General features: G+C 50.0%; 7 protein-coding genes across 7 annotated transcripts; 4 read left to right on the top strand and 3 right to left on the bottom strand.

Annotated features, from left to right (window-relative positions):
• Positions 1 to 132: 132 nt before the first annotated feature.
• Positions 133 to 3,360, bottom strand: POL5 (DNA-directed DNA polymerase POL5; the record flags this gene model as incomplete). The annotated part of the gene is made up of 5 exons (XM_041703482.1): positions 133 to 1,038; positions 1,095 to 1,397; positions 1,456 to 2,261; positions 2,315 to 2,903; positions 2,983 to 3,360. 5 exons carry the CDS (start codon positions 3,358 to 3,360, stop codon positions 133 to 135), a joined length of 2,982 nt encoding a protein of 993 aa, XP_041556164.1.
• A 6,323-nt stretch (positions 3,361 to 9,683) lies between these two features.
• nimT (putative tyrosine protein phosphatase MIH1) lies at positions 9,684 to 11,576 on the top strand (the record flags this gene model as incomplete). Its single annotated transcript, XM_041703483.1, has 4 exons — positions 9,684 to 9,937; positions 10,030 to 10,097; positions 10,169 to 10,391; positions 10,463 to 11,576. The coding sequence occupies 4 exons, from the start codon at positions 9,684 to 9,686 to the stop codon at positions 11,574 to 11,576; spliced, it is 1,659 nt and encodes a 552-aa protein (XP_041556165.1).
• Positions 11,577 to 11,695: 119 nt separating this feature from the next.
• On the top strand, positions 11,696 to 12,154 carry APUU_40416S (uncharacterized protein; the record flags this gene model as incomplete). The annotated part of the gene is made up of 1 exon (XM_041703486.1): positions 11,696 to 12,154. One exon carries the CDS (start codon positions 11,696 to 11,698, stop codon positions 12,152 to 12,154), a length of 459 nt encoding a protein of 152 aa, XP_041556166.1.
• Positions 12,155 to 12,633: 479 nt separating this feature from the next.
• sld5 (putative GINS DNA replication complex subunit Sld5) lies at positions 12,634 to 13,505 on the top strand (the record flags this gene model as incomplete). The annotated part of the gene is made up of 2 exons (XM_041703487.1): positions 12,634 to 12,810; positions 12,870 to 13,505. The coding sequence occupies 2 exons, from the start codon at positions 12,634 to 12,636 to the stop codon at positions 13,503 to 13,505; spliced, it is 813 nt and encodes a 270-aa protein (XP_041556167.1).
• A 435-nt stretch (positions 13,506 to 13,940) lies between these two features.
• CUL3 (cullin family protein) lies at positions 13,941 to 16,689 on the bottom strand (the record flags this gene model as incomplete). Its single annotated transcript, XM_041703488.1, has 4 exons — positions 13,941 to 14,112; positions 14,175 to 16,087; positions 16,151 to 16,537; positions 16,648 to 16,689. The coding sequence occupies 4 exons, from the start codon at positions 16,687 to 16,689 to the stop codon at positions 13,941 to 13,943; spliced, it is 2,514 nt and encodes an 837-aa protein (XP_041556168.1).
• A 396-nt stretch (positions 16,690 to 17,085) lies between these two features.
• Positions 17,086 to 17,715, top strand: APUU_40419S (DNL-type zinc finger protein; the record flags this gene model as incomplete). Its single annotated transcript, XM_041703489.1, has 1 exon — positions 17,086 to 17,715. One exon carries the CDS (start codon positions 17,086 to 17,088, stop codon positions 17,713 to 17,715), a length of 630 nt encoding a protein of 209 aa, XP_041556169.1.
• Positions 17,716 to 17,970: 255 nt separating this feature from the next.
• Positions 17,971 to 25,873, bottom strand: UTP20 (putative HEAT repeat protein (DRIM); the record flags this gene model as incomplete). Its single annotated transcript, XM_041703490.1, has 2 exons — positions 17,971 to 24,469; positions 24,522 to 25,873. The coding sequence occupies 2 exons, from the start codon at positions 25,871 to 25,873 to the stop codon at positions 17,971 to 17,973; spliced, it is 7,851 nt and encodes a 2,616-aa protein (XP_041556170.1).
• Positions 25,874 to 26,007: the final 134 nt, after the last annotated feature.

Raw genomic sequence — 26,007 nt, forward strand, 5'->3', positions numbered from 1 at the left:
GCGTTTGCTTGGTACTCAGTACGTGGTGGTCATGTCTGCATTTTTGTGACTCTATACAGCATCGATTCGTACAAATACAGTATCTACAATCCGATCAACACGTAATTAAAATCGGCAGGGATAAAGTACTCCTCAGTTCTTCATCGCCCGACTCGCCGAAACACACCAGTTGTTCCAATCCGTAAAAAATGTCGGCTGCACATGGCACTTCGAACTAAGAAGCTGGCTCTTCCTCGTCTCACCATAAACATCCACAATCCCTTTGACAGCATCCTTGTCGTGCGCCGTCAAAACCTTGACAACAAGCAGACTTGCCTGGCTACAGCCAGACCCATGCGTCGGCGGCCCACTATGCATTGCGTCGCCATGGATGGCCTTCAACAACTCCCAAACAGGCTCAACAGAGTCTGGTTCAAGAGCCGGGACCGAAGTCCCCTTACAGAGCTTCGTATACTCACGAAGCACAGAATTAGCCTTGTTGCTAATCTGCTTCACCGAGGAGCGCCGCGTTAGTCGTAGTAGCGGGAGAATAAGATCCAAAGCAAGGATAGACGAGTGGCACTTCTTCACGTAGATCTCAAGAAGATCCAGCACGCGGTTCTTGAAATTCACCATTGTCTCCTTTGCGTCCTTCTTGTCCTGCTTCTTGCTTAGAGCGTCGTGGCGTGCCTTAAAGACCTTGGCCAACTGCGTGTCGACCTCGTCCATCTCGTCGTCGTTCATGTCTTCGTCAGACTCGGATTCTTCTTCCTTGAGGTCTTGGTCCGCGCGGTGCGTGCCGAGTGCTGAGGCCAGTTTTGCTTCAAAGGCGGCAATCTCGGCGGCGTCTTCATCGTTGCCCTCTTCCCCTTCTCCTTCTCCTTCTGATGCGGACGAGGCGTTGTCATCTTCCGGATTTACAACTTCAACGTCGCTGTCTTCTTCGTCGACGTCTATCATGTCTTCGTCTTCGTCTTCGTCTCCCTCAACGTCCTCTTCGTCGTCTTGCTGGTCGAACATCTCTTGTTGACCGGCGAGACTCTCTTTCGCTTCCAGGATCTGTAGTAGTTAAATTAGTTTCAGGTCTAACAAGGTATGGCATGGTTTTATCATACCGAGGTCAAAGATTCCAACCCGGTTGCAGTGACATTCGGTGCGAACGCTGCGAAGACCTGCTCACTCATACGACGGAAAAGCTGGGAGGGCTTAGAAGCGAAACTGAGAAGAATCTCAACCAGGGCGTCTGAGGCTTCCGAGGTCTCTTCTTCCTTCTTTGACTTCTTGTCCCCGAAAATCTTGTTGTAGCAGAAATCGAGTTCCTCGAGCATGGACGCGGCGTCTGCGTCACCGTTGTAGACTTGAAGGATTGTCATGGAGTAGAGAAGTTTGAATGCGTCGACACCAGCTGCGGAGGTTTCCTTCTTTATAAATTGTCAGCTTAGGTTAGGTTTTTAAAGGGTCTAGGATGTGTCTCACCGAGCTCGATAGTTTCTTCAGCGCCTTGAACGCACCCTTCACGGAATCCTTAAGAGTGTCATCCATGGTGATAATGAACTTGCCAAACTCCTCGGACTTGGCTGCATCGCGGATCTTGCGGACAACCGCATACGGTAGGGTAGCAGCATGCTTCTGGGCGGCGATGATGCTGTTGAGAGATGAATTGATCCTACTCCGGAACAGCTCCTGCGATTGTTGGGTAAACGGCGGCTGCGCACCGCTTTTTTCATCCTCACTCGTAAAATACGCGAAGCGAGCGAATGTAAATAGGATCCGCTCGAGCGCGGCCTCGGAACCCGCGTCTGCTGCATCGCTAGCCGACACACGAGCCCGAACCACCGACAACATCAAACCAGCCAGGACCTGTCGGTTTGAGGCGGCAGCCTTGCTGTCGCTTGTTCCAGGGGACGCAACGAGCTTCTCGAACAGAGGTAGGATCGCGTTCAATGCGTCCAGGTTAGCCTCGGCCACAATCTTCTCCACGGTTTTGGTCTTGGTGATTTGGTCGAAGTTCACAGCGCCTGCGGAGCCCATGAGGCCATCGATAGATGCAGCAGCGAACTCGGGCTCCTTCGATACGCGGGACTGGATGGCTTTTGCAGCCTTGACTGCCATCCGGTGCAGGTATCGGTCCTCGACTGCGAGCTGGTTCGTGAGACATCGAACCAGATTCTTCGTGAATACGTGAGAAGCCAGTTCTAAGCTGTGCTCGTTGATCACTTTGATAAAGAGAAGAAATCCCCAGTACTTCCGTTCTTCAGATGAAGCCGAGGCGAAGAGTCCATCTATTTCAATATGTTAGATCCACAATTTGCTATCTTGGTAGGGAGTAACTCACTATCAACAACCTCAGTCCAGAAATCGGCAAAGCTAAGGCGGCTAGCTGAGCCCTTAGACTTGGAAGACTGCTTCGCAGTGCTGTTTAGGCTAAGCAAGGCAGCATCCCAAGCAAAGTGAAGCTTCGAATTCCACACGCCAGATGCCTTTGCGCCCTTCTCCCCCTCACCCTCAGAATCAGCACTCGAAGATTCTTTCATGGCCTTTACCAGCTGGTTCCTCTCCTTCGAGTCCAGTGGATCATCATGTTTCCACACTTTGCTAGGGAAGCTAATTCCAGGGAATCGATCCTTAGCAGCCAGCCAAATGGCAACACCCTCCGGTGTTCGCGCCAGGTCGTTGGAACACAAAATCTGAAGGGCAGTCTCAACTAGTTTGGCGTCGGCCTTCTGGGATGAAATGTCATGAATGCAACGATACACAATCCAGCCACACTCTTCCCTAATCCAAGGCTTCTTCTTAGCCAAGTCAAAGACCAACCCCAGGACCTTCTTCCATTCAGGGAACAAAGCCCTAGGGCTGAAAAGAATAGAAGACTTAATGATAGCCTCTGCACCGAAAAGACGGCCAAAATGATGATCTTTTTGTTCCTATACCAACGTAAGCAAATAACCTCACCAACCACCATAATAAAAGACATCAAAAATAGAAATGATGGGGGAAACGAACCTGCTTGGACTCACTCGCCGCCGCGTTCGAGACAGACTCCCAGATTCCCAAAACACCAGGGACATCCAAAGCAGCCGAAGGCCTCTCCACCCCCGCAGCAAAAACCTGCGAAAGCACTTCCGTCAACGCAATCGAGAACCCAATGCGCGCAGCTTTGCGACTACTGCAAAGCCCACGGAAGAGTCTCTGCAAGGTCTTCTGGATCTGCTCATCCTCGGGATTCTTATCCGGGGTGAATTGCGAGACAAGCGCCTGCGCCGCCCTAAGCCTGACCTCGTCGTTTTCGCTAGCGAGGTCTTCATATATTTCTACCAGCTTGGTGTTGACGTTGATGGGCTCACGGCGCCGCTTTCTGGAGCCGGCGTGGTGAGGCGCCATTGTTGGGAATGTGGGATTGAGAGGAAAACTTCTTGGGTCTTCTTAGCAATCCGTTCTGTATTTCCCAATTGGCTTGTTGGCTGATTGGTGAAATATAAGTGCGATTGGGAGCTTTCAAGAAGGTCCAGATCGCCTTGAATTTGATTCTGCGTTGCAGCGAAAATTTACGGAGTTTGCACTAAAACGGACTAGCGTTATCAGATATTGTGGCCTCAGGCGCCAAGTTGTCGTTTTAAGAAATCTGCTTCGATCTCCACTCCACCTGTCAGCTTTAACTTCAACTTCATGATAATTGATCAATCGGTTTTGAATTAGATGGAGATGTTTGCTTTGTCAACTAACAGGTCCTGGATCGATTTTTTTTTTTTTGCAGTGCAAGTGCTTCGCGATATTCTGTGAAGGTTACCCATTAGTTTTGTGGAAATATATATCATCATGGAGGAGAACTAAAAGTGATCAAATCGAGGTGCTCTAACAATTTTTGGGTGTAAAAAGTCTTTTATAATATAGCTACTATACGCCAGAATAACGAACAATACCGAGGCTCGAAAATTGTAAGTTAACATCTTGTAAAACCTCATGCTATTTGGGTCGCGTACTTGAAGTACAAGTATGAACGCCGAGCTAGCTATCTATGGTGGCGGCTTGTTGCATTCAAGCGCAATACAAAACCAAAGAGACGAACGACTTGGAAAGTATATTTCGGCGTGGGGTATATGTGAAATTTACTAAATATCTCAAGGCTCATCCCAAAGAAAGAGGACTACTGAGATAACTGCATTGTGGTAATACCATAACTGGGAGCAATTGAGAAGGATATTATAGGAATTCTGGCCAACTTTAGTCGTCAAGATGGCCGATTAGTATATAACAGGACGCCGTGGATGGTGTAGGGGAGATGTAAGCCCTTTGGGTGGGTTACCACAGAACAAAGACCGACAGATAAACAAAAGTGAGCTATAGTAAATAAACCAACTGGCTGCGGCACTACATTTCGCTGGATATTTGATAGCCAATTCGATCTTCAAAGCAGAAGCTCAATACGGCTCGTCCAACTTACCTTACTATAGCGGGAAGGGTTTTCCTAGACGTCGCTATTGGAATTTCCGAGTCTTGTGCATACATACTCAGAGCCTAGGACTAAAGAATCTCCCTATACAAAGAAGTAAGGTACCGCCAAGGAGATACCCCATGGAGTAACCCGACGTCAAGTAGCTGCGCGTGACAGCACCATGATTTGGAAGAGAGCGGTTGTCGTTGTCAACTGCGAATGCCAAACGACTCGAACATTCCGGGCGCTTTCGAGTAGCGCGGCTTTGCTATCACCTAATTCGCACGCCGAGGTGATTAAGATACTGGTAGGAATGCTCATCGGAAACGACCAGGTTCGGGGCGCCCTGCGATTTGCAAACTGCAGGAAAGCCGGAGTCCTCGCATATTTCTTCCCTTTATAAGTTCCACCTACCCCCACAAGCCTACCAAGCTTGATCGATAGCTTCCATTCCGCCACTGGGGTTGTGGGCTTTTTGAGTAAGGGCTGCAACATGCTGTGTTCATTAGATCCACCGGCCCTTCCCGTTAGGCTTTGTAGGCCAAGGCCAGCTTCCAACTCTGGGGTATGCCCTATTCTGTTGCAAGGGATATGAAGGGGCCGAGTGGCGGATTAGCCCAGCTACCTGTTCAGTTCGACAGCTTTGCATGGCTAGGAATAGTGAAGACAAGCCACTAGATCCCTGTTTGAATGATGGCGTTGTGATTATTTATGTCAATATCATGCTTGCGTTGGCTGAACAGTTTTGAAGCAGAGATCAGGGAAAGAGTGTGCACAAACTGGAGCTCCTCGATAAGGGTGAAACACATCGAAGTCTAATCCAATCACGCGTGCCTAGAGGAGCTTATTTATTGGAAATCATCCACCCGTCAATGAGCAATACCCTGCTTTGTGCGGAGGTGGAAGTCTATTTTAAGACCTGCGTACACCCTGTCGTCGCCAAGGGGTATCACGAATGTGGAGTGCGCTTAGTAGGTATGCACGTAGACCGATTGGCAATTAGGCACCTACAATCGAGCGTTATCGTTGAGCAGTAATAATCGTTGAAGCTGAGCTTCACGATTTTATCATTGAATGGAATGACACCAGAGAGGGAAGGAAGTCGCAAAGGCTGGATCATCGGAAGAACGCCGTTCTTCGAAAACCAAAACAGAAAAGGCCCTGGAAGATAAGACAGGGAGGGCCAGATGGCTAGACTAGAGGTGCTTCAAGCATATAGTACACCATAGTCTCGTATCACGATTCGTCGGCCGGACCGGTGTTCAAGGCATAATGTGCATTAGTTCCCTGTTTCTAAGCTGGAAGACTTAACAGAGAGGCATGGCGAACCCTCATAGCCATTCCAGAGATTTGCAGCTAGATCTTAGTGTCACTATCTGGTAACAGGTAATGCTTTTGCCTGAGGCAGATAGTTTTTTATGTGTATGAGGACCATATTTCTGGCCTCGTATAGTTTTGAAGTCTTGACTTGCTCGCCAAGCCCTATTCTAACCAGCGCCAAGCGAGCCCTGGTGATGGGAGGGTCCAGGGAGAACTGAATTTGGGTTCCTGATCAACTCTCGCACCACTTACTCCGTATGCTCACGGTTCGTGAACAGCGCGCAAATTAATCCCGAGCACATGGGCCGACAGCCTCGATCTCGACCGAATACGACTCACGAGCACTTACTAGTTCTGCAGATCTCTCCTAGTTGTTGATTCAACCTAGCCAAGAGTCCACAGACGAGGGTTGGAGCTGAACGCAAATGCCCAGTCATGATCTATCCACTGTCCAGCAATGAATGAAATCCGGCTGACTATCGACTTTCGAAATGCGGTTCCTGTCATTGCTTGGGGATCGGGGGAAGGAGAATGGCCAATAGTGAGGGCAGTGCGCCTCTTAAGGATGCCGAGCACGTGTTTGATACGAAAAGACGGTACCGAGCGGTAAGATACGCTGCGGCCTAAGGCAGAAATGTGAAACTTTAGATAATGCGATCCATGGAACGCGAGTCACACGTCGGGGGAACACTGTTTACTCTGAAAACCTGGAATATCAGCCGATACTCAAGTCACAACAATAACAATCGCGAGATTAAGTTATCGACGACGGTGACTGCATGAGATGGGCGCTAAAAATGACCACATGGTCCAATAAACCTGAAATCCATGGCTGCAACCCCGCACATGCCCAGGAGGAGTGTTTGAAGTCTGGCGCTCGTGCCAATCGCAGTGCCGCTTTCTATTGTGATTCCTGCACAACATCAAAACAATATTCGTCATTGTCGCCGAACCTGGGCCGACCACATGTTTTGCGCTGGAGAGAAGTCTGGTCTGACGTCAGATGTCCCGTGGTAACTATCGTTAACTTGACTTTGGTCTAGGCGCTGAATCTTCCTTGATCACTCGAGTCCGAGCGCGCGGGAGACGACAATAGTCTTGCAATAAGAGGCTGTGTGGCTGCGCAATGAGTACAGAATCCTACCCTGACGGGAAGCAAAAATAGAAGTCTTGGTTGACGCTATGGAAGCGAGAAAAAGCCTTGGGCGCCTACGAAGCAGAGCGGACGAATCAATTGCAAGTCTGCCGTGAATTTGGAGGAAATTCCAGAGCCATCACCGCCGGTCATCCTGTGGGGGAGATCGTACAATGTATGGACCATGGCACATGGGCACGGAGTACATCAAACTGACGGCGCCTCGACGATGAGGGGCTCTGCAACCGATCAAGATAGAATGACTTTGCGATGAGGGGCTGTTGATGTAATCATCGCTGCTAGCTTAAAGGCAGTTGAAAGCGAAGGCGTGATTCGCGAATCCCGCCAATTGTGGCGGAGCACCCACACGGCTGAGAACAGCTTGATTGTCGATTGAACCATTCCCAATGGAGAGCCTCCGAGTCTGATCATGGATCATGAGACGAGATGAGCGTGTTGGAGGGGAGCTGTTAAGTGGGGATGAAGGATAAAAGTCATCGTCCCATCGAGTAGATTACCTTTGGTAGTGCATCGCAACCTCTCAGAACAGGCCCCCATAAAGAAAGATCCGGCCAAAGCACATGGCTCAAAGCTCGAGCAAGGCTCATCGCGTCGATGACAGACTTTGGAACTTTTTGCGAGGCTGCGAGACCGAAGTACACCGGACGTACGACTGTAAATCAGTGACGAATGACGAGTTGACGATTTTCAGCTGAGGTCTCCCTCAGGCGCAGCTCTGCCGTCGGTGACTCCGAGCTCAATCAACCGAGCCTTTCAACCGATGATATGCCGTCCGAAGAGAAGGGAGCGGTTATCGAGAATAGGCTGGAGACACAATGGCGAAGAAGGAAAGGGATAGGGTCGGTATCCCTATGCAGGGTCTAGAAGTAAACTTTCAAGTTGATCTCGGCTTTGCGTACAGACAGCATGCATAGGACCCAGATTCGGGGCACTGGGGGAGTGACCAGCGAGTCGTGCGCAAATGCAGGATTCCAGATAGGACGATCATCGAGCGGAGCAATGGCTGCTCAAGCTGCGCATCAATGAAATCATCAAGGCAGTGCTAGTTTTCTCCGATCGGAAATAGCGTTTAAGGTCTGATGAAGTTTGGAGAGAGGTGTTCATTATTGACCGGGGATTATTGACCTAATTGACGCTTGTTCAGCGATAGGGCGAACCATGCAGGTACTCGACTGCGGTGTCTCTATCGAGTATCGACAGGATTGCCTCATGCGGGCGGCTCGACGCCTGTTCGACCGTTCCTGAAAGCACTTTTTTCCGAGCAGGTGGAGCGGGTGGAGAATTTTATGAGATTCGATCTCCAGTTTAGGCCTTGGAATGATGTATAAAATTGAAATAAAAAAAAGCAAAAAAGGAAAGCGCAGAAGAAAAAAAATCAAAGACACGGCAAGTTCGGCGGCCGAGCAGAGAGGGATTCCCCATTGCAGCCCTGGACAGGACGGTGAGAGTTCATTGTAGGAAGGGCGCCGCGCATATGTCAGGAGGGTCATACAGTTGGTGAAAATGAAACCTAGAGACCCTTGGAAGCTCGAGCTGAGGAGAGGTTCGTTTCGAGCCCTGGAGCTGTTGCCGTTTCAGGTCGCACAGCAAACTCGAACCGTCAGAGCAAGTCTCAAGAAATCGAGTCTGGAGGCCGTCAGTTTAGTGAGTCCACAGAAATCAGCAATCCTTCTGGATCGTGCTTCAGCCAGCCCTGGACTCAGAGTGGTCGGCCTCCCCAGGTCCATCCCTGCCCTGATACGCTGGGCGGACACTAGCGCTGCGCTGGCGGCAAGGGAGTCCCGGCAACGAGGGACGCTGAAGCAACCGGGCCCAGTCTGCCATAATTGGGAGAGCAACCAGATGCTTCGCTGACGACAGTGTGACACCTCGCCTGTCGTTTCCTGTACGGTACCGTCTGTACCTGGTACCTACATGCCCCGATCACGGCCTGCTTGGCCTAGCGTTGGGGAGTTGGTGGCCAACTGTCGGTCGCAAATAATAGTCGAAGCGACAGAATAGCTTTCAGTAAGGATTAAATAAACCAAACAAGGACGGAGGCGATAAGGGCCCTTGCAACTTTGCAAGTGAAGGGAAATTCTCCGGCTGTAAGTAAGCGCTGTACAGTCCGTACAGTAACGCCCGCTCAAGCTCTTCTGAGCATCCATCTGGAGATCCCTCCCCACTTTCGTTGCCATGCAACAAGTCCATCCCTTCAGCTTCACTTTTCCACGCCGTTTTCCCTCTCCTCTTTCCTCTCTCTTCCTTCTTGAGAACCCTCACCTCCCTCTCTCCTCACTCTCTTAAGGCCGCAGTCTCGCCCGGGCTCGCATCTGGTCTCTTACCTTGTCGTCGCCTTGTTCCGATCCGCTGTCCGGTATCTAGCCCCATTGCATTAGCGTACCATTGTACCAGACTGATGTGCCTTTCCCCTGGCGATACTGCATTTGGGCGTTTTGCTGATGACTCCGTGCTTTTTACAGCTACTCCCCCACCCTCATACCTCGTCTCCCGTCGCCTACACCTTGCTTGATCCTGCCAGCCATGTCGCTGTAATCCTGGTTTCGTCATTTGGAAGTCCCGGGTACATGCTGGTCCGTTACGGGTTCGGAGCTATTTTGAAGGGTTTTCTGAGGCCGGGATCCGAGTTTTGCGATTTGAGGAAACACAGGACGTGTAGTTGGCGTGACTGCATCCATCCATACCTGCCGTCGTAGCGTATGCCCTGATAGATAGCATCCCCAGATTTGGAGGACCTCGCTTCTTGGCATTTTGGGAAAGGCTACCCGGTTTGGAGAAGAATTGTCTAGGGCAACCATGGAACATTCATCACCATTGGCTGCCATGCAGCCTCCATCTGTACTGCTTGGACATTGCTTTCGCTCGGATGCACCGTCGTCCTACCATGGATTTAGTCCTTTGCCAGGGCTCGGTGGGAGTGGATTCAACTTCAAAGACTTGTCTATGAAGAGATCTCAAGGTGACTATTTCGGTACGAAATCGTTTCGGGGCTCATCCCCAACAGCGAGCCTCGCTGCGGATCTGTCCCAAAACTTTCACATCGACCAGAGGTTCGTCATCCTTCCTGCTATGTTTGCCCGGCGCCTCCCTTTGTTCGATTCGCGTTGGTTGGGTGAGAGGGTACTAACAAAGACGATTTCAGCCCTCAGGTTGCTACGCCACGACGGTCTTTGTTCTCTGCGTGTTTGTTCGGGAATGGAAATAGACACGGTAAGAGCTCATGTTTACACTGGACGAAAATGACGAGGAACCCATCCTAACGTATTTATACCTGGCTGCAGAAGATGCGATGACTACTCCTCCGCTCCCATCTTCACCTGCTCCCGCGATGGATATCATGGACATGTCTCCGTTGCCTCACAAGCCACCATTCACCAGCACACCTGGAATCGAGCTGGACTCTCCTATGCTCGAGAGCTCCCCAATGGACACGAGTATGATGTCGAATGCCGATAGCCTCGTCCCCGAGTCACCTACGGTACCACTGAAGGATGGACAACAAGAGTAAGAGCATACTTCCAAAAATGAGGGATTGTTGTTTGGATGTGAGGGTCTAATCACTTGTGCACTTGTAGGAGAAGACGCCCGACGTTTTTACGGCCCAGCCTGGCCAGGAGCAAAGCGCAGTCCTTTCAGCTGGGAATGACGAAGCCCGCCCCTGAGAGCCAAGGACCCCCATTCAAATTCCAGACCAGCGCTTCGTCGGGTGTAGCAGCGTCTCTGGAAGACATGTTCAATGAGTCACCCCAGCGTGAACGACCCTTGATCCGGAATAATTCTTCCTGTGGTCTCTCCAGTTCGAGATTAAGGCCGTCCTTAGGGAGCTGTGGAAGCCACGTCCGTGGAAATGGATCACCATCGGCCGCTTCAATCCGCAAGAGTTCTCACCCCCACATGCGCCCCCGAAAGCAATGTAGACGATCATTGAGCATGTTTGAACATCCCGAGGATGTTATTGCCGACAGCGAGGCCTCTTATACATCAAATGCACCACTCCAGTCCATCAGCGACTTCGAAGAAACACAGGCTCTGCAGCTTCCTCACTTCATTCCTGAAGAGAAGGCAGACAACTTACCTCGCATTAACAAGGCTACCCTCGTGGATATCAAGGATGGGAGATACAATGAAAAGTTCGACAGCATCATGATCATCGACTGCCGGTTCGAATATGAGTACGATGGCGGGCACATCGTTGGAGCTATTAATTACAATGACAAAGAGAACCTGGCCGCACAACTATTCGCGAGCCCCCAACCTCGGACTGCGATAGTCTTCCACTGCGAGTATTCCGTTCACAGAGCCCCCCTTATGGCCAAGTTTATTCGACACCGGGATCGTGCTTATAACGTGGACCAGTATCCGCAACTGTCTTACCCTGATATGTATATCCTTGAAGGAGGCTACAGTAGTTTCTTTGCTGAGCATCGATCTCTGTGTTTCCCTCAAAACTATGTCGAAATGTCCGCCAAAGAGCACGAGTTTGCTTGTGAACGCGGCCTTGGGAAAGTTAAGCAACGATCCAAGTTGAGCCGGGCCCAAACCTTCGCCTTTGGCCAGCAGTCCCCTGAAATGGAGGATAGCCCCACGGGAAGGTGCCGAAACAACCCTGGTGATCGCAAGCTTCTCGCTTCTCCATTCAACGACAGTCCTGCCTCTCGCCTCTCCGGTCGCCGTATGCTCTCATACTAATTCCAGGCTGAAGGCACATCAATTATTCTTCATTTCCTTGCGGATTTATCCGCTCATGCCCTCTTGTAGGGTCTTGTCGGCCTATAATTCTTGGATAATCCATTGGTCGAACGACTTTTATGACAATACCGGTGTTTGGGGTTCTATTTGCATTCAAGATCATCGAAAGACACATCCAGCGGACACTCGGCTCGAGGAACGTCGCGTATTTACGGTCCAAACTCACACTCACTTGTTTCTGTTTTTATTTTATTTTATTTTCTTTCACCTTCACACCAAACGATACTCCACCTGAGATCTCGGGTTACCGAGATGGATCCAAAACATCTGATACGACAGCTACATCACTAGAACAGCTCTTCAGCACGCATCGCTTGCAATCCGCCTGCGTTATTTTACTTGAACCAACTCTCTCCCTAATTCTCCTATGTCTCCAACGAATACTTCACGGACCCCCAATACGCTTGGACACCTCGTCGAGTTACTTCTATGATACCTCATCCGCAAGCATTTTCTTTTCCAAAACGTTTCTTTTTGACCTACCGTCTTTTAATCCGCCGCCCCGTTTTCGTGTATAATGCGAGGGAGCCCCATGCTTCGCCATGCACAGTACATATCGCTGCTTGGCTCGTCGATAAGACGATAATTAACTGTGTGCGGCCATTCCGGACCTAATATTCACATACACTCAGGGCAATATATGAAACCTTGAGGCGTTCGGGATGCTGGAGCACTGTACATACAAGAAAACACTTATCGTCGGCTATTGATCCGACTTTAGGAAGAGCAGAAAGATGAAGACTTATTTCCTTTGTCAGAAGAATGAAACATTTCGAGATAAATTCGTTCCGCATAGACGTATTAAGTTAGGTGTAACCAAAGCCACAAAAGTTAAATCCAGTAGTTGGACTTGAAGTATAGTTAACTACAAGCGGAGATATGAGTGCCTGAGGCAGCGAGATATTTCCTCGCTCCGCCATTTCCTCCCACTTGTCGCATATCATTGTCTCCCAGCACAACAACAAACCCCCACTAATTGTGCATTTCGCCGTCAGCCATGGAAATCGACGACATTCTCGCCTCCGTTGACCACTCTGATGTCTCCAGCCCAGAGTCCACGGCACTCGATCACCAACTCCTCACGCGCTTCTGGGTCGCGGAGCGCACCGCCCCCGAGCTCTTACCCTGGCCAGCGCGCCTCATGGACCGAATGATGGAACGCGTACGGCATCAGGTGCGCTACACACCTATCCCATTCAACTACCTATAGGCCTTTTCAATAACGTGTTCCAGATCGAAACAATCGAAGACCTCGCCGCCGCCTCCTCAGACCCAGCCGCCTCCGCAAGCAACGCAACCGCAACAGCAACACTCACCCTCTCAATCCTCCAAACCGATCTCTCGCGCACCCAATACCTCCTGCGCTCCCTCCTCCGCCAACGGCTCTCAAAACTCACAAAACACAGCATGTACTACCTCCTCCTTTCGTCCTCCTCACCAGCACCAATCCCACCCCCCGCCTCAGGCTCCACGGAAGCAAAGCTCCAACAACCTGAGGACTCAGTCCCCGTGCCAGACCCTGAATCCCTCCCTTCAAAGTCGCCGCTGTCGCCATCTGAAGCAAACTTCATATACACGCACCAGACGCTCCTGGCGCGGCACTTCGGGTCGAGTTTTCTTTCGTCGTTTCCGCCGCAGTTGAGACGGTTGGATGATAATGCCGGTGGGACGAGTATGGTTCAGGGACCGGATACTCGGGAGGCATTGTTTGTGAGATGTCTTGCCGAGGAGGTGCTTGTTGTTGCTCCGCCTGGGGATGGGGTTGACGAGGAGGTTAGCGCGGCGACGATGAAGATGGGCGATGTCTGGGTTGTTAGGTGGGAGGGGATTAGGAAGGCGTGGGAGAGGGGAGATGTGGAGGTTTTATGATTGATATGGCACTTTTATGATTTTGTCCTTGATTGATTTTTAGAGTTGGTTTTGTGACAGTTTGCGTAGGTGTGGGTTGCATATGCGGCGTTGATATTGCGATTTGTTCTTAGAAAGATACCTTGGTGGTTTATAGAGCTACAGTGGACATCTGTGGTTTAAAAGGTTTTTTTTTTTAGCGTTTTTTTAAGAGCTGAAATGTTTATTGAAATGGAATGGCACCAAGATCCCAATGACGACTATCAGCCAACGCCGGACCAGCACCAGTCGGCCAGCCAGTCGAAGACTGTGAACTAGGGCATGCTGAGGACTGTAAGGAAACATTGATCATAAGTTCATGGCACCAAAAACAACCACCGCGTGCGCCTCGCCAATACATCTAGAGACATAGTAAAAAAGAAAAGAAAAAGAAGAAAGTAGGAGAAGGTGGTGTAATCATGCAACGTAGCCGTACGTAGGGGGTTCCTCGGCGATACGCTCGAGGTATTCGCGGTCAATCAGACTTTCAATCCGTCGTTTGACCATGTTGACGTCCGGAACAAATCGAGTGGATAGCTGACCAAGAACTTCGCTGATCAGATTTGAGTGAATCAGCTTCTTGCGTTGCCTGGGGAAAGTATTGGTTAGCGACAGCTGTTTATATGTTGGAGATATATAACGAAAACTTACTTCATGATCCGTACAACGGCAGCCTCAATGCTAGCACCACGCTCCTCGCTCATCTTCTTTTCAGTTTCCTTTCTCTGATCCTGGTTCTCGACTTTGTTCCCACTGCCGCTAACCACACCAATACGTACCTTCAAGAATGGGCTCTGGAAGTCATTGTTGAAGTAGAACTTATCAGTGGGTTTCACGTCTTTGCTCATAGGATCCTTCTTCAGGACTCGAGTCTTAGGTGCAACAGCTAGGGATTGCAGGTTTCGGATAAGATCGTTATCAGGGATGCGCGTGCGCGCCTGAATCTCCTCATACGTGAGAGACTCGCCCGTGGGCACGTCATTGAAAAGTAGAAGAACAACCATAGCATAGGTCGACACATTCAATTCATGGCGCTGCGTCTTACCATTTGACTTCTGGAAAGTTGCTCGAATGTCTGCTGTGCCCATGCTAGATTGCCAGGAAAGCTTTCGGCCGCTATGCTTGCTCAAATAGAATTTCTCAAAGCTTTGCTTGACGATTTCGACCTCCTTAGGGAAAATGCATGGAGGCTCAATGTGACCGTCTCTAGTACTCGACATGATCTCCATTGGCCACATGGTGCTGGTGAGGACATTAATATCCAGGTCAAGCCGCTTTTGATCGGGATCGCCCATCCTTTGTACGTGTTGCTTGTAACTGCCGGTTAGTTCCTCCGATATCGTCATATCCCTAAACATGGCTTCTAATCGTTGAGTGAACTGATTGCCAACCTCCATCTTCATCTTTGAGATCATTTGCCGCTCTGCATCCATGCTCACCGATCGCTTCATGAGCAGTCGGCGGGAGAGATGCTTTTTGTAGTAGGCCTCAAAGAGATCCTTGTCTTTGATGTAGCGCAGAAGTGTGATCCCGCTATCCAGCAGGGTATCAACCTCAGTTTCTGTTTTCCCCTTGATACCTTTCTTGAGGTTTTCGTCGAAGAAAAGCGAGAGGAACTCTGAGCTTCGTGGAGTAGAGTTGATGAAATCGGAGAAACTGGCCGTAATCGCGCTCTGTAGCACTTGATCAGACTGAAACGCGCCCTTCCAGATATCATCGAACTTCTTCTTAAGGGCTAGGATGTCATCGACCCATTTGATGGCAGATGTCGTCAGTTGGTTCACGGGCTTTTCTTTCTCCTTCTCCTTCTCCTTCTCCTTCTCCTTCTCCTTCTCCCTCTCCTTGTCTTTATCCCTTTTCTGGCCTGCATCTGCTCCAGTCGACTTCGCGGTCGTGGATGCCTGTGAGAATGCAGTTGATGCAGCATTGATCTCTCGTCCCATCTCTACGACACGCTTCTGTATCGCCGCGGTTAGATGAGGCTTTTTTGGATCAACCCGTGCGCTGAGTGCATAAACTTTACTCAGGGTGTCTATTCGGTCATGATCCAGCATGACTCGAACTCCGGTCCCCTCGAAATTGATGACTTCGGCAAGATTATTGCGTATCAATTCATTGTCCAGCACGTCCTTGATCTTGGGCTCGCTAAGGTGGGATAGCGTATAGAGACATCGTTCCTTCTCCTCCGCTATTCGATCAAAGGCAACACCGCAGAAAGTGGCCGCATCTACCGTCCCCAACAGTCGTTTACCCTCGGCCTGGTAGAAAGCTGTGCTGGTTTCGAGAAATTCCGGCTCAAATGAGGTCAAGTAGAGCTTGGAAGACTCCTCTTCTGCCTCCGTTTCATATAAACCCTCCAACATGTAAATGCAGTGGCGGATCAAAGGCCGATCAACCATATGCCCAGACCGCTCCAACTGGATCATGAACAACACCGTGGATTTAAGCACATCGTCAACCGTCGTTGCCTCGTCGGATTGTATTGACGATCGCAAGACGTGGTCACGAAACAACGCCATGGCAGCAGAATAGATAGAAACCTTCCGACCCACAACGACTCGATCCTAGAAATTCGGATTTCCTCCGTTAGAAACACTCGGTTGTGCGCCTCAATAAACAAAACTTACCATATACATCAAGACGTCCGTAATCATCTGCATACACAGTTGATGGTCCTCCCAGGCCTCCTTCAATGCCGTGAGAAACTTCTCTCCGGCCGCCCGCCTCTCAGTAGCCTGGTCCTGCATATCAACAATCTCCTTCGCAAGCAGAAGGCCAGGAGAAATCCCAGCGACAACTCGCTTTTTTACCTCTCCGCACAGCCATTCTTTCTCGAGTTGTTTCGTTCGTTCATATAAATCGTCTCCGCGCTGGATCAGAACGATGTTGTATGAATTGCGGTAAAGTTGCTCGAAGGACAGGTCCGAGGCATCCTTGGTGTGGATTCTTGCCAGAGAACTTGACAAGTCCTTCCAATTCGATTCGAAACCGTCTGTTCCGCTCGTCGCAAAGCCCTATATTCCGATCCATTAGCAATCCAGTTACAAGAATCAACCAAGCGGGTCTATGGCTGGAGTCGGCGAGACCACAAGGCTCGCATGGGTGGAGAATAATCATATCATACCCTTCGGGGAGCGCGGATCTTCTGCCTTGCTCTCAAAGACATTTTCAGAGCTCCTGGAGTTTTGCCATCCACAGATTGAACACGAGCAGTTCAGAGATAGTGGCGGGGCAGCGGAAGTGTATGAGGTTAGGTGAGGGCGAACCACACCACCAAACTTAGATTGAACAACACAGATAAGGTTTTCCTCAAGAATATGGCAAGTAAAACTGTATTCTGCTCCCAGAATGCATTCTATCCCCAGAGGCAGATGTTGTATTGTGGTGAAAGTCCAGTGTTAAAAGGCCGCGGAGGAAGGAAGCTGGAAGAACTTAAGTCCGGCGCAACGCTTTGGTCTTCGCCCTCACAATCTGTGACACTCACTTCTTCAACGTTCTTCTTTCATTCATCTACGCCTTGATCTACACGACATCATCGGACTTCATTTTATCCTCACACACCATGCACCAGTCTCTACGCGTTTCACAAGGCCTCCGTGCCGCTCACAGAGCCTTTCCTCGGCTCTCTGTCCCCGGGGGAGCTCCTCGTCTCTATTCTCAGCTCAGTTGCCACCATCGACCATCGCTTCTGCGAAGCCTCCCAAGCCGCAGCAGAATTGCCATCCCCTCAATCAACATCCGCTACAATTCTAGCTCGTCCGATTCGTCCGGCTCGTCCGATTCATCCGACTCTTCCACATCCAATTCCGCTCCTCTTACCGATCGCCAGTCCAACCCTAAAACAGACGCCGAGAACGCAGAGCAGAACCGATTACGCCGGGAGCAAGAGCCCGCGTACCGACTCACATTCACATGCAGGCCGTGTGGAGAGCGTTCCTCGCATCGTGTATCAAAGCATGGATACCACCGTGGCACCACCCTGATTCGCTGCCCGAGCTGTGAAAACCGCCATGTTATCAGCGATCACCTCGGTATCTTCTTCGATCGGAAAAGGACGTTGGAAGATCTACTGGAAGAACGTGGTCAGTCTATTACGCGTGGAGAACTCCAGGGGGATATGGAGTTCTGGGATGATGGGACTGTGACTCGGAAAGAATATGACAATGATACGCACCAGGCGAGAATTATCTAAAGCTGCCAAGTGTTTATTATTCTGCTAAAGAAGCAACCTATGCAAAGGAGCATATATGAAGGGAGGCGTTAAATTTGGGTTGTTTCTATTATGATACCTCATCGAAGTTCACTATACACTCGTCTCACATATCGTGAAAATACTTTTGCACTCCAACCCTGTACTATAGTAATAAAAATGCTTTCTCCTTTCCCTTTAACGCCGATTTCTAAAGCCCAGATCGTTGAAATATGCAGCCATAAAGTTGGATTGTCCTTACCAACCTCGTCTTCTACCTCGGTGTTCCGCTCCCTTCTCCCTTCTCTTCTCGCGTTTGCGGTCGTTCTTCCTCTTCTTATCGCGTCCGTACTTCTCAGGCTCTGTAACTGCTTCAATGCGCCTCTTGACCCGTCTACCCTCACGTCTCTTCTTGATGGCCTCTTGAACAAGAGACATTTGGTTAATGTACTCGGTAGTGCCGAGCTTCTTCTGCAAGAGGTCGAGAATCTCATGACAATTGGAAACAAGCGTTTTGTATGATTCTCGGAAAGCCTCCTCGGACGAACGCGGTGCCGGAATCGATGAGTCGGTCAAGTGTTGCAAAGGAAGGAGTATAACAGGTAGTGACTCAAGAATTTGTTCTGGTTCCAGGTGGCGGCAAAGAGCAGCGACGAGACCGATAGAAGCGTTCTTCGGAATCAAGGATGGCGCCTTGGTGCTAATGACCTCTCTCCGTAGAATAGAAGATGCTTGCTCGAAGATATATCGCAGGGCGGATTTTGTCTTGGGACCAACTTGTTTCTCTCCATCGGCAGCCTCATCCTTGTCGCTATCACTTGCGTCTGATTCCTCATCATCGTTTCCTTCACTGTCATGCAGGCTGAGACCATTTTGCGCGGAGCATCGGCCAAGGAATACAGTGTTGCGGACAGTTTGCATTGCTAATTCCTCACTGATTCCTGGGGTGCGAAGGGAGCGGAGACAGGCACGAAGCAATAAAAGCATTGTATCCTTGTCCATGGCAAGTCCTGTGGTACCGACCAAGGGCAGGGAGCCATATCCACTCGCGGCATTCGACTTGGCCAAGTCTGCTAGCCATATTCCAACAAGATTAGCAGCGCAGGTTTTCACCCAGGCATGAGGATAGAACAGGCATTCACAGATGAGGGACCAGGTCTTGACACGATCCTTGGAAAATGCAACTGAAGGGACCGATTTGGCAAGCTTGGAATAGAGCTGCAGCGAGAAATACAGTGTCTGCCAGTTGTCTGTTTCTGTATCCTTGATAATAGGTCCCATAATTGTCGGAAGAGTTTGGGCGACAAAACCTGCTTCCTTGTCCTTGTCGGTCTCTTCCACTTCGAAGTAAATTCGCACGGCCTGCAATCCCGTGCTGGCAAGTAAAGGGTTTTCGGTCTGTTCAACCCACGACCTCAGAGGCTCGAGAATGGTCTTCATTGTCTCCCGGTCTGCCCTTCTGTAGAATTCGCCTAGAAGCGCACCGGCCATTTCTCTACACTCTGCAGCATCGTCGTTTGCCATGGCAATGACGATGGGGAGGAAGAATGTACCCACGATGTCCTGAGCTAATTCTTGCCCGGTCTTTGAGAGCAGCATATGGATTGCCTCCATGACAGACTGGCGGCCATCTTGATGCTTGTACTCAAGGTTTTTGGCCAGGAAACTAAGCTGTTTCGTCCAACGATTTTTGGCCTGGGGATATTCAATGAGGAAGTGAATGTACACACCACGGGCCAAGTCACGCGCAGATCTAGTTTGATTCGTAACCATCATCATAGCAATGTTGTCAACAAGCTCGTACATCTCAGTGACCACAAACTTTCGAGCCATGACGGCACGGATGAAGTTGAACGTGACACCCTGGCGGTCTGGCTCCTCAATATCAGCAGTGAGCCGCTGAAGCAAGTAGGCGAGATGTCCATCTCTGAGTTTAACGTCCTTCCGCTCCCGAAGCATGGCAGAAATCAACTTAAGCGACGCCTGTGCGCCTTCAGAGTTTGTGCTCGGGGCCTCCTTGATAAGCTTGACAGCTTCGGTGAGGTAAACTGGGGCGTTGGCGTCAATTTCCGCTAGGGGAAGCTTGACAATGGTTGAAAGGAATCGGATAGCCGCGATTTTAACTTCCTCATGGCCCTGAACAAGGGCATCTCCAACCATGGGAATGTAGCCAGCCATGTTCGCGGGTGTAAGGAGAGAGTTGTATTTGCTGAGAACAGAGCGAAGAACGTCGAATGAGAAGCGGACCAGCTTGTAAACATACGAGGAAGTGCTCCCTCGTTTCTCATTCCGTCTTTGGCCCTTCATGTTGATCAAGAAGTTCTCCTCCTGCGCAGACTTGGCGAGTTGGGTATCCGATTGGGACGGCTCCTTGTAGGCATCCTTCATAACCTCGTAACAAAATACCAGGAGGTCGCGGCTCTCAACCTCTGGATTCCTCAGCAGACCGATACCAATTCTTCGCAAAAGTTCATCAGCCTTCCTCACAATGTTAGAATTGAGCTTCTCCCGTAAGAGCGACTGCAACGGTCGCAGGAGACTAGCGAGATTCCGGATGGTCGAGTTCTTGGCGAGAAGCTCCATGGAATCGTAGCTCTTGTTGCTCTTGACCTCCTTCATCTTACTGACATAGTCTTCGGCGTCTTTCTCTTGGCCAACAGTGCCGAAAGTGTCATCCATGACCACAGAACTGAGATCTGCCAAGCAGTAGTCTAAATCACCTTGCTTGAAGTCGTCGGTTGTGGCTACAAGGATGGAATGAACAGTGAATGACAGGACATGGAGCTGGTAGCCACGTTTGAGAGTGTGCCTTAGCTCTTTGAGTATATAGCCCATGTAATCAGGGCCCAGAAGGAGAGCGATGTCATTTAGTGTTTTCCTGGCTGTGTCTCGGGAATCCTGTGCTTTACTTTTGAGGATACTGCAAACATCGAGGAGGACAGGAGGCAGCCGGATAGCCATATCCTGCGCAGGTAAAAGCTTCATGAGCTTGATGGTAGTAACCGCTGCTGGAAGACGCAAGCTCATCTGAGCCTCATCCTTGTGATGAATGAAATTCGTCAACACAGGGATAAAACCGGTGGTAAGCTCATTCGCGACTTTAGATGCAGAGGGTATTGATCGAGCAAGCGTGGACTTCAACGGCGGTGACACATCCATATCAGCATCAGTATCGCCACTTTCCACCTCGGGTTTGGTTGGCTTGAATTGGCCCATCGCATTTGTGAGCGCATCAGACATCCTCCCCAAAAGCCTCAACACGCTCCTCTCGATTCCGGATTTGTTCTGCATATAGCTCCGGTATCTCCTGAATATAGCCCTGAACTGATTCCAATCCAGCCCTTCGGCCAACACACCAATGGTCAACACGGCTTCCGCAATGAGATTGTGGGCGTTCTCATCAGCAGCCTCATCAAACACGAAATGTTCGTTCAGCGGAATAAAGATCGTGCTGATGTTCGATGATTGGATTTTACCATTAGCAGCTTCGTTAGCCAGTCGTCGAAGAGCCCGGAGACGGCGATGCTGCTGGATGTGGAGAACGTTATTAAAAAACGAGGCCTCCTCATCGTCACCAACGAGCAGCACATGCAGATCGTGCACAGCAGGGTGCGTCGGGTTTAGCTTGACCAAATGGCCAAGCACTTGCAAGAGCTCAGTCCGGATGAGCTCGGACTTTTGTCGCATTCCAGCTTGCAGCGCAGGGAACAATATTTCCTTGACAAGTGGCTCGAATGACTGTGTAGCTGTATCGGCGTGAGCAGCTCGCTCTATGAAACGCTTCAGACCGAACGAAGCGCTGGATCGTACAGCCATCTCCTCCTCATCCTTAACGTGGAAGAGCATATTATACAGTAGGGGGCGCCATTGTTTGGCATTCAGCGAGTCCCAGAGGCTTTCATTCAAAGTTCTGAAAGCTTGTAGGCGTCGCTCATAGTCCACCCCGAGTCTCTTGACAGATATGGAGTTCAAATCTTCGCAGAGAGAAGCTACTTGGGACAGCTCGGGCACATGGTTCGCGAAAGCAGTGAAAACCCTTGACAACACTTCCCGATTTTTGTTGTCCCTGAAGTAGTCAAACATGGAGCACACAGCTTCAAATACTTCTCGGGACAGTTCCTCGTCTTCATGTATATTATAGAGGGGCAAGAAGTGCTCCAAGCTGTGGAGAAGGTCCGACTTTGTCTTTGGCGAGACTCTATCAGAGGGCTGGCGGAGAAGGTATGTCAATATGTTGATCAAGCTCGACGTCTCCTTCGACGACTCGACACAAGGAGCCAGGCGTGAGAGAGTATGGACGCCAGAAACTAGCACCGGTTTGGACGGACCGCGCTTCAGAAGACGACCGAGGTGGGAGAGGGTGTGCTCGGTATGAGGAGATAGGACTTCCGAGCGAATCTCATCGGCCGAGAAATCGCCCATCTCCTCATCCTCTTCGAGCTCTTTTCCAGAGGATATATCAACCAGTGGAGTCAAAATTTCGTCCATGACGAATATCTTAACTTCATCACGAGCTGACTCGACGCCGAGACAATCCACTATTTTGGTGAGAAGGACATTGTTGAACTTTGCAAGGTAGAATGAAGATCCGGAAGCCGAAGCCCAGGTATGGAATAGCCTTAGCAAACCTGAGATACCCTGGGCTGTCTCTACTGCGAAGTTATCCACCCGCGGGTTTATGACTTCGTCGAAGATAATGCGAACGCGTGAAGACCAATCTCGGCCCTGCGAGACGGAGAATATAAGGTCAAGGCAGCGAATACCTGTTTGCCGAATGTTCCGCAAAACATTAACTAATTTACCCTCCTGGGAGTCTCCAGTGGCGGCTTGCTGCTCTTTTGCCAATGTGCGGCAAGCTCGAACAAGGCAGTGCAGAACGACATCCATAGACTGTTCCGCGTAAGGAGTCATGCGAGTCTGGAGGGTTTCATAGACGGTTTCGATCAATTTGAGCAGACCCATCTGTTTCCTTGGGCCGACTAGTTCGTGCAAGAAGGGTTCACCGTCAACCTGATCGTTATTGACCAGGTGGACGTCGCCAAGTGGGCCAAAGGCAATTCGCATGAATATGTCAAAATCACGATCGGGGAGCTGGGCTAGAGTTCGTAAAATGGCTTTACGTCGTCCAGTCTGCCCTGCCTGGCCGGCATTCGCACTAGCTTTGGAAATCATCCGACCATAGAGAAGTCGAAGGATGATCGGAACGACATCGTTTCGGTGTTGTTCCTCAATCAGGCTGTCTTCCTTACCAACGCGAACAAACACCGCCAGCTCATCATTAAAGCGCGATTCGTCCAAGACATTCAGAAGGTTTTCGCGATAAGGTACAATGCCTGCAGTTTTCCAAGTAAATACAGCCTTGAGTGCACACTTTTGGATTTCAGAATTTCCATGGCAAAGTAGTCCCATAAGCGCATCACGGACTTCTGGAGCTCGGTAGAGCACAGATGGGTTGATAAATTGTCCAAGAAGTTTGAGGAATGCCAAACGGTCGTGGAAACCCCAGGGGATGTATGAATGCTGATCCGGGTTCTGGGCATCCGTAGTGGAATCTTCGTCCTGCAGGGCCCATGAAAGGAACAATGGCACAATCTGGCGGGAGCGCTTCTCTGCTATGTTGGGGATAGCATTGAATACACGGAGGGCCTGGGTACGTGGAGCAGCTGGGACCACGTCTAACAATGTATGGTCCTTTTCAAATTCTTGTGTCAAGGTCGAAACTGGCTCGAAAGACTGAAAATGGGTTGCACATAACCTCTCAACTTTAGCTGCGTTAAAGCATTGGTAATATCCAGACACTTGGGTGTCTTCGTCATCGTCATCCTCTGCTTCACTCGGGGCAGTTGACCCCCTTTCTTGAAGCCATTGTGTCGCCAGCTCCGTGATGATCCTTTCTCCTTCGGCATGTTCGCTCATGGATTTCAAAGCAGACGCAGAGTCATCCCACAGGGGCGCCAACTTCTTTGAGAATAGCCCAAAACAAAATGTTGGGAGCAGTCTAGCCATCCACTTACGCGAGGCAACTTGTGGATATGCTAATGGAATTCTCCGAACCTGCATTGACAATACACGGGCACTTTGTAGGGTTAGTTCGCTCTCATCAATCTCGATGGCTGTAGAGATGAGCGAAGCATCTTCGCCTGAAGCCGTGACCAAACCACGTAATATCTTCAAAGATACTAGGCGCAGCTGCTGAGACGGTGCTGCCAGGTTGTCTATTAAAGCACTCGCAAATTTTTCGATACCAGATGTGTCAACGTCAACCTTTTCAGAGCACGCAGAGATGTACGTCAATACTGCTTCGAGGAAGGCATGCAGTCGGGAGTACTTCGCAGCAACAGCAATCACCGGCTCCCAAAGATTTGTATCAAGTTTGCCCAAAGTTGAACCCAGATTCACGTAGGTTTTGAAACCATGTCCCAGAAAAAAGTAAGTCCTGGGCGTCGGGGAAGATTCCACATCTCTCAACACCGAGACCAAGTTGTCATGCAAAACGTCGGCCATATCGGGTAAAAGGGAAGGGTCCGCAGATAACGAAAGAGCATCAGGAAGCTTTGTGTACGCATTGAGGAGCGCCATACCCGAAGAAGTTGAATCGGATTTGCGCAATGTATCACGGATTCGGGACTTCCATGAGGCCGGACAAGCAATATAGCCAGGCTTTGAGGCTTGGGACGTGATGCATCCAGTTCGACTTAGGCGGAGTAAGGATAAGCATAGTTCGTACTCATGGTCTTCCCATGAATTATTCACAAATCTAAGAAAGAATATTAGTACGAGCTCGAATCACCAGAGCGCATTAGACAAACCTCTGAAAGTATGGAAGAACAACGCCGTGGAACCGCTCGGCACCCCATTCGGAGAAGTTAGCGCAGAACGACAGAAAATAGGTCGACAGCCGCTCAGCGGTTACAACCTCCATGAGCGGACGCATTAATGGTAGCATTTCGTCCATAGGCGATACCTGAAGGGAGTATGCAACTGCAGCGAGCAGTTGGGGTATAGCATCAGTATACGCACCAGCCACATTCTCAGCAGCCTGGAGCAAAAGTAGTAGGCTCTCGAGCACAGGTTTCCAGTTCTTCACTCGGGTTCCTTTGCGAGTAACAACACAGAGAAAGACCAACCGACAGCATACGATAGGGAAATAGCTGCTATCATTCCGACTGTTCGACTGGATGTAGGAGATTATCAAATCAATTATTGGTTCAAATGTGTCGGCAGTCGTACTATGAATGACGTTGATCAACACTCCGTTGGCGACTTGAAGTGCAAGGCTGCTCCGGAGGCTATCATCTGTGCATATCGACTTTAAAAGACATTGGAAAATATCCGTTCCGTTCGAATGCAGCCCGTTGTTGATTCCCTTTATCGAGTCGGAGAACATCGCCATAAGGCCCGATTGGTACAGTTCTACATTTTTCGAGTCGGCTCCGGCCTGCCGCAAGTCGTCGAACAAGAATGATATCGCCAGCTGAAGAGGCTCAGGGTTCTTATAGTAGACCAATCCCGCCTTCCGAATCAGGAACGACATAGACTCCGCAGCAAATCGAGCAACGAAAGGTTTTTGTCGTTCTTTTCCAAGGTATGGTGTCATGATACCGAGCAGTTGCCGCAAGTCCGGAACCAAAAGCCGGGAGAGAAATTTGAAAGTCCATGCCAGGCAAGTGAAGCTCCATTCAACCACTTCAACATCGAGATGGGTGGCTGCGACGGATGCGACCAAGGTTACCGAAGTAGCAAAATACTTCTCAAACCGCACACCCAAGTCTCGAGCAAACTGGGAGAGCAGACTCAGGAGGGGCTCTATTGAGAGACTATCCCGCTTATCAATGTGTTCCACCAGTAAGTTGAATATCTTCTCTTCGTAGTAAAGAATCTGCGCCAGACTCTCGCATAGCGGGTTCACTCGACGGGAAAATGCGACAAAGTTTTCCGACAAATTCAACTCCGCCCAGTGGTCGAACGCCGACCGGAAATAAGAGGAGGTTTCATCTCCTTCTTCGCCAAAGCTGGGTCGCCGTACTCGGTGGATAGGATCGATCTTCAACTTCGTCACACGCTGCGAAAACGGCTCGAATCGATGTTGTTTGGTCGTCTCGGTTCCAGACTTCACACGCTTCGCGGGCTTGGACCGCGAAGGTTTTGATACTGCTACCATCTTTGATGATGACGGTAGCAAAATAAAGCAGCGCCGCCGAGAGTGCGTGGCCTCGTACTATGTTTCGAGCTTTAGCAGTATCAAGCGCATCCATCAAAAAAATTACTCGGCGCCGTAACTTCTTTATTCCGGCG

This window comes from Aspergillus puulaauensis, chromosome 4 (genome assembly GCF_016861865.1).
Source record: "Aspergillus puulaauensis MK2 DNA, chromosome 4, nearly complete sequence".
NCBI classification, from domain to species: domain Eukaryota; kingdom Fungi; phylum Ascomycota; class Eurotiomycetes; order Eurotiales; family Aspergillaceae; genus Aspergillus; species Aspergillus puulaauensis.